Below are 11,459 nucleotides of genomic sequence, written 5' to 3'. Positions count from 1 at the left end.
CTACACATTTGAAATAAATCTTACAACTACCTGCCAAATCCCATAAATTCTCCTTGGGAATCTCTGAATTTGAGGGTAGCCTTGGCAAACCCAATATAAATTAATACAAGGATTGAATGAGTAAATATATAGATAGCACTTAGCATAATACCTAGAACATCTGATGCTCTTCCAGAGGACAGAGTACAGTCCCAGAACCCATGCTGGGCTGTAGAGAGAATCTCTTATAGGCAGGTGAGATGGTGCAGTGGTGCTCTTCCAGAGGACTGAGTTCAGTACCCAGCACCCATGCTGGGCTGTAGAAAGAATTTCATATAAGCATCACCTGTCAACAACAAAAAAAAAGACTATGGTCAATGGGCTGAGGTGGGACACTGGCAAAAAGAGAGAGAATTCTGGGAGATAGTCAGAGGCTTGAGAGATTTTTTTTTTTTAAGGAGATCTCCCTGCCCGAACCCCACCCCCAGAACACTGAGGGGAGGGATATAAACTAGCAGGTAGCTGAACTCAGGGTAGGGTAAAGATGAGATTCACCCTGGTCTTGGATATGTGAAACTGAGGAGAGCTTAACTAACCATGTGGGAAACATAGAATAGTTTAGATGGGTTAAATAAGTTACAAGCTAGACAGGGAATGAACCAAACCTGTGTTTTGGCATTTATTAATACGTGATTCGTCTCAGAGGCATCATTCTGGGAGCAGGGGCTGGAAAGAAAAAAAAGTGGATTTTTTTTTTTTAACATTGTGCGGCTCAGCCACCTGGTAGGTAACTCTAGCTCCAGGAGATCTGATACCCTCCACGGGTACTGTACTCAGATGCATAAGTGCCCCACCCAACACACACACACACATTACCCGTAACTTTTTAATTTCAAAAAGAGAATGGTGTTGCTGCAATAAAACGCCACAAGCAAAAGCAATCTGGAAGGAAGTTGTTTTGGCTGACAGTTGAAGAGGGGTGAGAGCCCACCGTGGTGGGGAGGCAACAAGGGGCAGGCAGAGAGGCTGGGGCAGGAAGCTAAGGGCTCGTGTCTTCAAGCACAGCACACAGGGAGCAACAAGTAGAGAGAGGCCGTGAACTCTCAATGTCTGTCCCTGGTGACATAACTCCTCCAGCAAGGCTGTAATTCCTAAACCTTGCTATCGACTGTAACCATCTCTACAGGTACCTGAACCCATGGAGAGCACTCCTCATTCAAACCACCAAAGCGACGGTCTGAGGGGCAATGAAGAAGACCACTGATGAATCATGCACAGAGTGGGAACTTAATGTCAGTCATTTTAGTTCTCACCCAGTCCTGCCAATGTCTCCAAATCATACCCTTAGTTATCTTAGCCTCTTAGCGAAGTAACAGCCTAACCCAATATGTTCCTGAAGATATTTAATTTCAATCTGGGGTTTCTGCCCAACCTTTGATCATTCAGTTGCTACATGAAAGAGACACACATGACCTTTAATGTATAAGTGTGATGGTTTGTAGATGCTTGGCCCAGGGAGTGGCACTATTCACCCTCATCCTAGCTCCCTGGAAGTCAGTCTTCTCCTAGTTGCCTTCAGAACAAAAGGTGAAACTCTCAGCTCCTCCAGCCCCATGTCTGGCTGGCCACTGCTATGCTACAACCTTGATAATGGACTGAACCTGTGAACCTGTAAGCCAGCCCTTATTAAATGTTGTCTTTATAAGAGTTGCCTTGGTCATGGTGTCTGTTCACAACAGTAAAACCCTAAGACAATCAACATAAGAACTGAGCAGATATCTATCCTCTATGCTAGTATGTGTATTTCCCAGCCAATAACTCCATTATATAATTTGCCATGTTTCATCTAGGCTGCTATCAACTTCGATTAGCCAATCCACATGGCCATTATTTTAAGATTCTTACCTGGTGGCATTTATTTATTGAATTGGCCAATACTTTGTTGTTGGCCAACCAACAATTTGTTGGACCAGGCCAAGGTATTTGTAAATATATTTTGAGTCTGAGTTTTATTTTTTGGAGCATGGAGGTGAGAAGAAGAACCAGGGCCTAACATGAGCAAAATACACAAATATGGACCAATCTTTACTCCAAATTGCTGGACTAAAGGCATGCTATGTTGGAGAGAGGCTCTGTTTTTCCTGTGTTAACAGGAAAAAGAAAAGGCTCTGGGTCCATTCCAAAGTAATAAGGATCAGATTTGTTAAAGGAAGACTCCCTGACGATCTTGGCTGCAGACAGGAAGAAAAAAATCAAGAAAACCCAACAGGACAGATAACGTGATTAGCTAATTCCTCTACATGGGAACAACCCTGAAATTGGCTGAGACATAAAAATGTCTCTAGCCAGAACTCCAGCTATACACAGCCATACTCAGGTAATATTTATTTCCTTTTCAGGCCTCTGGTGGGATTGAAGACTGGATAGTCATAGTCTTTCTATAAGCTTAACAGGTTTAGGACTTAAGAAGTTGTTCTAGGTCTAAGAAGGTGTTTTTAGCATGGTAATACAAGTTAGGATTGAAAATAATTTAGATAAAAAACTCTGAACTCACCAGGATAGGATAATAAAATACTTTCTCCTGAGTTGCCAAATACAAACAGACTGGACGTTTTGAATGTATATCATACCTTATAGTTTTTATAATTTTTTCATATTGTTCCTACTGTGTGCTGTTTATTTCTATAAGAGAAGGAGCCTTTTTAACTAGACAAAAAAAAAATGGGGGAGTGATTCTTGAGGTTTGGTCTTTTGCTTTACTGTAATGCTAAATACTGGCTCCCAAGACCTGATTGCCTCCAGGGACAGAGTCTGCACTTACCCAACAGTGTGTAACCTCGCCCTGCACCCCCAAGCTATCCCTAATTGGTAAATAAAGATGCCGCTGACAGCCAATAGTTGGGCAAAAGAGAGACAGGCAGGGTCTTGGTTTCCCAGGCTTGGGGGGTGAAGAGACCACAGGAAAGAGAAGAAGGTGGGGGAAAAAGGGAGGAAGCCACCATGGGATAAGAATCTTAAAATAAGCTGGGCATGGTAGTGCATGCCTTTAATCCCAGCACTCGGAAGGCAGAGGCAGGTGGATTTCTGAGTTCAAGGCCAGCCTGGTCTACAGAGTGAGTTCCAGGACAGCCAGGGCTACACAGAGAAACTCTGTCTCAGAAAAAAAAAAAAAAAAAAAAAAAAAAGAATCTTAAAATAATGGCCATGTAGGCCAGCTAGCTGGAGTTAAGAGCAGCCCAGACAAAACATGGCAAATTATATAATGGGATTATTAGCTGGGAAATACATATAATAGCATGGAGGATCGATATCTGCCCAGCTCTTATGTTGATTGAGGCTTATTATAAATAATAAAAGTTGTGTGTCTCTTTTATCTGGAAACTGAGTAATCAAATGCAAGGTAGAAACCCTGGAGTGAGAGTAATATTTTCAGCAACACTTTTGGAGTCTACAAGCAGAACCCTATTCTCTACCAACCCAATAGCTAAAACTGTCTGACAGCATCTGAGGCCTGCAGCAGAGAGTCCCTGCTATTTTGTAACCACCTTCCTTAGCATCTGAGACCTATGGCAAAGAGTCCCCGCTACTCTGTAGCCACCTTCCTAATGTTTCCACCGCGGTTTCTGAACAGTCTCTTGAGTCATGATGACCTTTGTTCTAAAAACTCTACAAAACCATCACTGTAATGCAATATTAAATTTGAGGTAATCTAAATCTGTGATCTAGGCCCATGGACACTCACTCCACTCTGGAATAAACTGTGCCATTCACCTGGAGGTGAAAGCTGTGTTTCTTGCACTGACCCGTTAAGCTGAGCATTCAATCTGCTTCCACCGGCACCAACGCCCTGCCCTTCAAAGCACAGTGTGACCTTGTCTTGTCCTGCAGGCTTGACTCAGTCACACGATTGATGTGGGTCCTATTGAGTTCTGCTTTCTGCATTATTTAGCATAATTGTACTTGTATATCTGGGGCAGTGGTCTAACAGCTCTTCTCCCTCGTTAGACGCTAAAGTCCACAGCTATGGAGACTGACTGGTTCTGTCTCAGATCCAGTTAAGCTGCCAGCTCTTAGCAAATCAGCCTCAGTAATTAAGAGCCTGTCCTAGCTAGTTTTTGTCAACCTGATCCTACAAGAGTCATCTGGAAAGAGGAAGGAACATCAGTTGAGAAATAGAATCCACCAGGTTGGCCTGTTTTCTTGATTAATGATTGGTGTAGGAAGGTTAACCACACTGCGGGCAGTACCACGCCATGCTGGTAGTCAAAGTAGACTGAGCAAGTCATGGGACGCAAGCCTGCAAGCAGCATTTCTTCTACTTCAGCTTCTGCTCCTAGTTCCCTGCCTCGATTCCTGCCCTGGCTTCTCGCAGCAAAGTGTGACCTGGAAGATGAGATAAACCCTTTTCTCTTCAGGTTGTTTTTGTCATGGTGTTTTATTACAGCTATAGAAACCCTAACAAATGCATGCACATATGCATCACACACGCATGCAGGCACACATACTGACTGGCTACATGAGGCTGCTCTGGGAAGGAGAGGGTGAATGAAGGGAAGAAATTAAAATGCTCCATGCATTAAAACTGCAGGACAGATTTCATCTTGATGTACTTGGCTCACAGTTTATGACTCAACCCGAAGCCCCAGAGATGGGATAGTCCTAATACATTCTGCAGTTGAAATCACAGAGGACTTCCTAGAGGCAGGGTGTAATAGTCCCTGCTCCTTGCTGGGGAGAACTCCTTGAGGCAGAGGAAGCTCAGTTAGCAGGATTTACAGAGCGATGCTCTAAGGAATCTAAGCCCCTATTCATGGATGAGGAAGTTAGACAATAGTTTCAGAAACTTCCAGAAAAAGAAAGGCACCCATTCTGTTTTACGACAGAAAGTATTTATTCTGTTGGACTGGCTGATGAAAAGTCCAGTGGGTATGGAAAGCTGGAACGTGGCAGATCCAAATCCAAGTTCTTTTAGGGTTTGTTGGCCCCTAAGTAGCTATTTGTTGCCTACAGCCCCGTCACAGCGTACAAGCAGATGCCTGAGTTTCGTCTAACCCCAAAGCTAAAATTGCCATCAGATAGCATCTGAGGCCAACTAAGGAGACACTGCCTCTACTAACCCACTCACCTGCTGCTCCTGCAGGAAACTAGCAGATGTCTGATGGAGGCTCTTCAACAGCTCCTGGTTTACTTCCGAAGCCCAAGGCCAGGCAGCTGTCAGAGGGACTCATGTATTGAGTAGAGGGATGTCAGGTCTTCCCACTGTATACTGAGCCATACGGAAACAAGACAAGGGATTGAGGTCACTGTTGCCCCTGGCAATTTATAGCACAGGAATCCATCTTTGTGTTAGAGAGCTGAACAGACAAGGCACTGAGGGCAAGTCCAGATGAGGGACTCTGGGAAGAGGGCCTGAGCCTCTTGAAGTGTCCCCAGTCTAGGGGCTTCTCTGATTCACTCACACCACATCCACTGCTGGAGTTATCACCCTGACAGATGCTCAGCTTCCCTCAAGCCTAAAGCTTCACCAGACACCTTGGATAGCCACCCAGCAATTGTTCACAAGCTAGAGGTAAACATGACTCAGCAAGACTCCGTATCATCTGAAGGCATCTTTAAAACCAAAAGGCAAGAAACCCCAGGAAAGGATGCACAGTTGCCATGGGCACCATGGGAGGGAGCAAAGTATGTGATGAAGCTTTACAACAAGCAATGACAAATAGAGAATGCTAACCTGTCCTAAGAGCTTTTTATGAATTCTCTCTTCTGCCTCCCAAAAGCACTGACATGGGGTGTGCTGTTTTGAATAAGAATGGCCCTCACAGGCTCATGTATTTTAATACTTGTCTATAGGGAGTAGCATTATTAGGAGTGTTAGAGTGGGTGTGACCTTGTTGGAGAAAGTATGTCACTGTGTGGGTGGGCTTTGAGGTCTGCTATGCTCAGGCTAGGCTCACTGATACACGCCTGTAACTCCCAGTAAAGACAGAAGAATCCTAGGAGCTCAGTGGCCAGCAGATGTAGTTAGTGAGCTCCAAGTTCAGGGAGAGATCCTGACTCAATAAAATAAGTTACAGGGGCTGGAGAGGGAGTCATCAGTTAACAGCATTTCTGCTTTTCCAGAGAACCCCAAATCAGTTCTGAGCACCCACACCAGGTGGCTCACAACCATCTGTAACTCCAGTTACAGGAGATTCAATGCCTTTTTTGCTCTCCACAGGCATGGCTATGGAACAAGTACATATATATAAGCATATATATATATATATATATATATATATATATATATACAGAGAGAGAGAGAGAGAGAGAAATAAAAAAATAATCCAGGAAGGAAGGAAGGAAGGAAGGAAGGAAGGAAGGAAGGAAGGAAGGAAGGAAGGAAGGAAGGAAGGGAGAGAGAGAGAGAGAGAGAGAGAGAGAGAGAGAGAGAGAAAGAGAAAGGAAGAAAGGAAGGAAGGAAGAGAGAGAGAGAAAGAGAGAAAGAGAGAGAGAGAAAGAAAGAAAGAAAGAAAGAAAGAAAGAAAGAAAGAAAGAAAGAAAGGAAGGAAGGAAGGAAGGAGTAAAATTCTAAAATCTTAAACAAAATAAGGTGAAGATTTTGCAGAGGACGATACCAAAGTCAAACATGTACCTCTCCCAACACACACACACACATCTCACATACACACAGACACGCACTTTAAAAACAATAGTTTAGAGACGAGGAAAGCAATGTGTACATTTAGTGAATGAGCTAGCCAATGAGCTGAGGTGTGAATGAACAGGAGTGTGAGCAGTCGGTGGGGGTGGGCTCAAGGCAGGCAAACATGGAGATAACACACCAGAGCTGAACCTGAACAGTCAGAGCAAAGTGCACAACCAGCATACAACCTGTGGCTTTTCTTTTCTTTCATCGTCTCTCTAGTCAGCCTTTCCTCCTCTTACCTGGCCAAACTCTGCTGTGTCATGTATTAAATTAGAATAACATTTTTCCTCCCTGTGCCAGCTAACTAGAGTTATTTACCACATCCGAACCTCTGAGCAAAGTCCAAGGGCAGCAACCTTTGCATTGCCAACTTGTAAAGGCCACATAAAGCAATTCCAGCGCTGTAGAGCTGACAAGTAGAACTCAGCCTGCTGGAGCCTAGCCATGATGCTGTGGTGTACAGTGCTAGTAGCCCTGCTCACGGTTGTGGGATGCCTGTGCCTGTCCTTGCTGCTCAGGCGCCGCAGGCCCTGGGAGCCACCTCTGGACAAGGGTTTTGTGCCCTGGCTGGGTCACTCCATGGCTTTCCGGAAGAATATGTTTGAATTCTTGAAGGGGATGCGGGCCAAGCATGGGGATGTCTTCACGGTGCAGCTGGGAGGCCAGTACTTCACCTTTGTCATGGACCCCCTGTCCTTTGGCCCCATCATTAAGAACACAGAGAAAGCGCTGGACTTCCAGTCCTATGCAAAAGAACTGGTGCTCAAGGTGTTTGGGTACCAGTCTGTAGATGGGGACCACAGGATGATCCACTTAGCTAGTACCAAGCATCTGATGGGGCAAGGCTTGGAGGACCTCAACCAGGTCATGCTGGACAGCCTATCCTTGGTGATGCTAGGGCCTAAAGGCTCGAGTCTGGGTGCCAGCTCCTGGCAAGAAGACGGCCTCTTTCACTTCTGCTACAGAATCCTGTTTAAGGCTGGCTTCCTGAGCTTATTCGGTTACACCAAGGACAAGCAGCAAGACCTGGATGAGGCCGATGAGCTGTTCAGGAAGTTCCGCCGATTTGACTTTCTCTTCCCCAGGTTTGTCTACTCTCTACTGGGGCCCCGGGAGTGGGTGGAAGTGAGCCAGCTGCAGCGTCTCTTCCACCAGAGACTCTCTGTGGAGCAAAACCTGGAGAAAGACGGCATAAGCTGTTGGTTAGGCTACATGCTTCAGTTTCTGAGGGAGCAAGGAATAGCTTCATCCATGCAGGACAAATTTAACTTTATGATGCTCTGGGCCTCCCAGGGGAACACGGGACCCACCTGTTTCTGGGTCCTCTTATTCCTGCTGAAGCACGAGGATGCCATGAAGGCTGTGCGTGAGGAAGCCACCCGGGTCATGGGTAAGGCCAGACTGGAAGCCAAGAAGTCGTTCACTTTCACTCCCAGTGCCCTGAAACACACTCCCGTGTTGGACAGCGTGATGGAGGAGAGCCTGCGTCTCTGTGCCACCCCCACCCTCCTCAGGGTGGTACAGGAGGATTATGTCCTGAAGATGGCCAGCGGGCAAGAGTACCAGATCCGTCGCGGAGATAAGGTGGCTCTCTTCCCCTATCTCTCAGTACACATGGACCCTGACATTCACCCTGAGCCCACAGCCTTCAAGTATGATCGGTTCCTCAACCTGGATGGCACCCGGAAAGTGAACTTCTACAAGTCGGGCAAGAAGATCCACCACTATAGCATGCCTTGGGGCTCGGGTGTCTCCAAGTGCCCCGGCAGGTTCTTTGCCCTCAGCGAGATGAAGACCTTTGTCCTTCTTATGGTTATGTACTTCGACTTCGAGCTGGTCGACCCCGACATACCTGTGCCCCCCATTGACCCAAGGCGCTGGGGCTTTGGCACCTCACAGCCTAGCCATGAGGTACGCTTCCTCTATCGCCTGAAGCCCGTGCAGTGAGCTCAGGTCTGAGCATACCCTGCAGCCCAGAGCAGCACTGAATACCCATCCTCTGGCTCTGAGGCACCCCTTCCTCTCCCCAGCTCTCAGAGATCTGTCATGCTCCCCATAAGACGCCATCCCTCCAGAGGTCTCTGCCTGACCCTCCTCTCAGGAGGAACACATGTGGTCAGCTCAGTTTACAACTGATGGCTCACCCACACTCGACTCATCCTGGAGAACAGACCGGCTCCCGTGAGTCAGATAGCATCTTGCAAATGCTGCCTCAACCCATCCAACCTGCCTTACTCGATGCCCTTACTCCAAATCCTACCAGCTCAGACTCCGGGGACGTTGCTCAATGGAATCGAGCCATGTGTGCAACTGTTAATTTCCTAATAGATATAAAAGCAAAGGATTACATTGAGGCTTGTTTTGTGGTGTGTTACCCTTAGCCCAGAACTTCCAGAGAACTTCCTGAACTCTTTGGCGCTTTTGAAAGCGGTCTAGCCACAGGCTATGGGCTTGGGAGCCAAGCCTGGAGAATGGCCACATTTGATACAGGAACCACTCAGAGGTGCTCCCTCTATGTCTGTGTCTGCTCTGCATCTTTTCCCCGTGGTTTGCAAGGGCACCACTGTATTGGTTCTCTCTGCCCGCATGCCTTCCATCTCCCTGTGGGATCTCGAAGCTCCTCAGATATGCTTGGTCCATGCAAAACTCAGCATCTGTCCCATGCTCTGTCAAATGGCTCACTTTCCTACTCTCCTGCCTCTCTGCTCCGTACTGCTCTTCACCCATGACCCTGAGCATACTCCAAGCACCTCACTTCCTCCCTCACAGACAACCGACCCAGTTCCGTCCGTTCAAACCCAGTAACGCCTCTGAGATGTCACTTTCTGTCACCTCTACTGCTGTCTCGCACACCAGACCCGACACCCACCCTCACCCTTTGTTCACACAGTGTCCAAGGTCTTTTTCATAAAGGTGATCTTTCTGGAAAGCCGCCCCACAGTTGAGAGCTTCTGGTTCTGACGCAGGAGACTCGGACCCTGGGTATGAGTAGTCCGTTCACAGGCCAGGCTCCTGTTCCATGCCCCCCTGCATATGTGGAAATGGGGGACACAACAATGTAGGCCTGGCAAGGCCACAGAGATTGCCCCCTTCCTGCCCACTGAGTTGGTCCATGCGCATCTCCTCCCCTTGGGTTCCTAGCCTTGTAGAAGTGGACAGGCTCTCTCAGTGCTCCTGGCCAGCTAGGGGCTCTATCAGACCTCAGATTGACCTCATTGGAGAGAGGTGGTTCTTGGTCACAAGAAGGGTCACACAGCTAGTCGCCCCCAGTTTGGACTTCTGCCTAGTATCAGAGCAGTGCTCAGGACAGAACAGGCAGGCTGAGAGGACACAGAGCAAGGTCAGGGGAGGCCCTTGGCCCTGGAGGTGGTGAGGTCATCTGTGCTGCCTGAACCCCCTTCTCCAGGATCTTCTCCGCAGCCTGTCTTCACCCAGCCAAGCCCTGCTACCAGCCAGCCACAGCTCACGAGCCATCCCTTGCTCATCCTCCCAACCTGGGAACCATGTCTAGCTGTGAGGTCACCTGTTTCATGTACCAGGATGCTGAGGTCATGGGAGGGCAGGAAATTATTTGAGTACAAAGTAAATTTGTCAAGGCTGGAAAGCAAGTTTCTATCAGGTCACACATACTCAGAGGATTGGTGAGCAGGAGAAATCGGACAGGTTAGCATACCCTGGCGGGCTCACTCCTTGGCTCTGGTGGTGCTGTAACCCGTCCATGAGGACAGATGGAGACAGCCCTGGCAGAGGGTACGGCTGTTCACACTGGCCCAGCCCAGCAGTCCTGGGTCCCTTGTGTCACATCTGCGTCTCTCAGCTCCTTCCTTCTCAGAATCTCCAAGGAGAGAGCAGCACAGAGGTCCTCTCCCTAGAGACAGCTCACAAGAAAGCCAGACCAGAGGCATCTTTTCAGCTGGGGCTGATGGCACACACCAGGGACTCAGCACTCAGGAGTCCGAGGCAGGAGGATTCGTGATCAAAAGCAGCCTAGGCTTCACAGTAAGAGCTTGTCACCTCCAAAATAGATAATGACAAAACAAAATAAAGCGGAACAACTCTCCACAATGGCTTTTGGGTCCCTGGAAAGGAAAAGATAATCCACATCCCCGCTTTGGATACTCCAGTCTCAAAGCACAGAGCTGAGGGACCCGCAGCTTAGCTGCAGGCAGTCACTTCTGCCCTCTCTTTCAGCCACCATAGAGAACAGAACAGCAGCCCCACAGAGCCTGGAGCCTGCTAACTAAGGCTGGGTGGTATCATCAGGGAGCCAGACTTGGTAGGCCTTGTAAAGACAGAGCATGGAGCAGAGCAATGCACAGGCCTGGAAGTAGGTGTGGGGGGGAAGGGGCTCCGTCTCAGCCTAGCCTGTGAGGACTGGTGAGCTGCTGCACAGGGTCCCTGCAACGATAAGCAGTAGTGTGTGTCTACTGCCTGTTCTCCCCCAGAGAGCTGCCGACTATGAGTCTGTCTCTCCCGGGCGGTGCATACCCGCGTGTACATAGACATGTAGGAACAGTTAGAAAGCCCGCACATACCAGATGCACATTCTAAGCCAATCCACACCCACAGCGATAAGTATTTACCCAACCCACACAACATACTGTGAGGGACAGACACATGTGCATGCGTGTCCCATACAGATGCACATACATCACCAAGGCTGGTGACAAGGGCCCCTGGATGCACGTGCCTGACGTACCACGTCTCATCCCATCTGCGCACCATGGGCACAAAGCGAGGGACTCAGGAGACACTGGTCCTGTCGCCATAGCTTGGGCTGTATCTCGTCCGTCTG

The 11,459-nt window shown here is 48.1% G+C and overlaps 1 protein-coding gene and 1 long non-coding RNA gene across 2 annotated transcripts; one reads left to right on the top strand and one right to left on the bottom strand.

Annotated features, from left to right (window-relative positions):
• Positions 1 to 270: 270 nt before the first annotated feature.
• LOC147002172 (uncharacterized) lies at positions 271 to 6,928 on the bottom strand. The gene is made up of 4 exons (XR_015044511.1): positions 6,904 to 6,928; positions 5,105 to 5,245; positions 645 to 705; positions 271 to 325 (listed from the first exon to the last, which is right to left on the bottom strand). It is a non-coding gene; the product is annotated as an uncharacterized LOC147002172 (long non-coding RNA).
• Positions 6,929 to 7,037: 109 nt separating this feature from the next.
• Positions 7,038 to 9,013, top strand: Cyp8b1 (cytochrome P450 family 8 subfamily B member 1). The gene has a single exon (XM_021173261.2). The coding sequence runs from the start codon at positions 7,109 to 7,111 to the stop codon at positions 8,609 to 8,611; it is 1,503 nt and encodes a 500-aa protein (XP_021028920.1). The 5' UTR covers positions 7,038 to 7,108; the 3' UTR covers positions 8,612 to 9,013.
• The last annotated feature ends 2,446 nt before the right edge of the window (positions 9,014 to 11,459 follow it).

This window comes from Mus caroli, unplaced genomic scaffold (assembly GCF_978045245.1).
Source record: "Mus caroli unplaced genomic scaffold, Mus_caroli_1 scaffold_11, whole genome shotgun sequence".
Taxonomy (NCBI): domain Eukaryota; kingdom Metazoa; phylum Chordata; class Mammalia; order Rodentia; family Muridae; genus Mus; species Mus caroli.
Note: the sequence above shows the minus strand (reverse complement) of the source record. Positions and strands in the feature narration are given on the sequence as shown.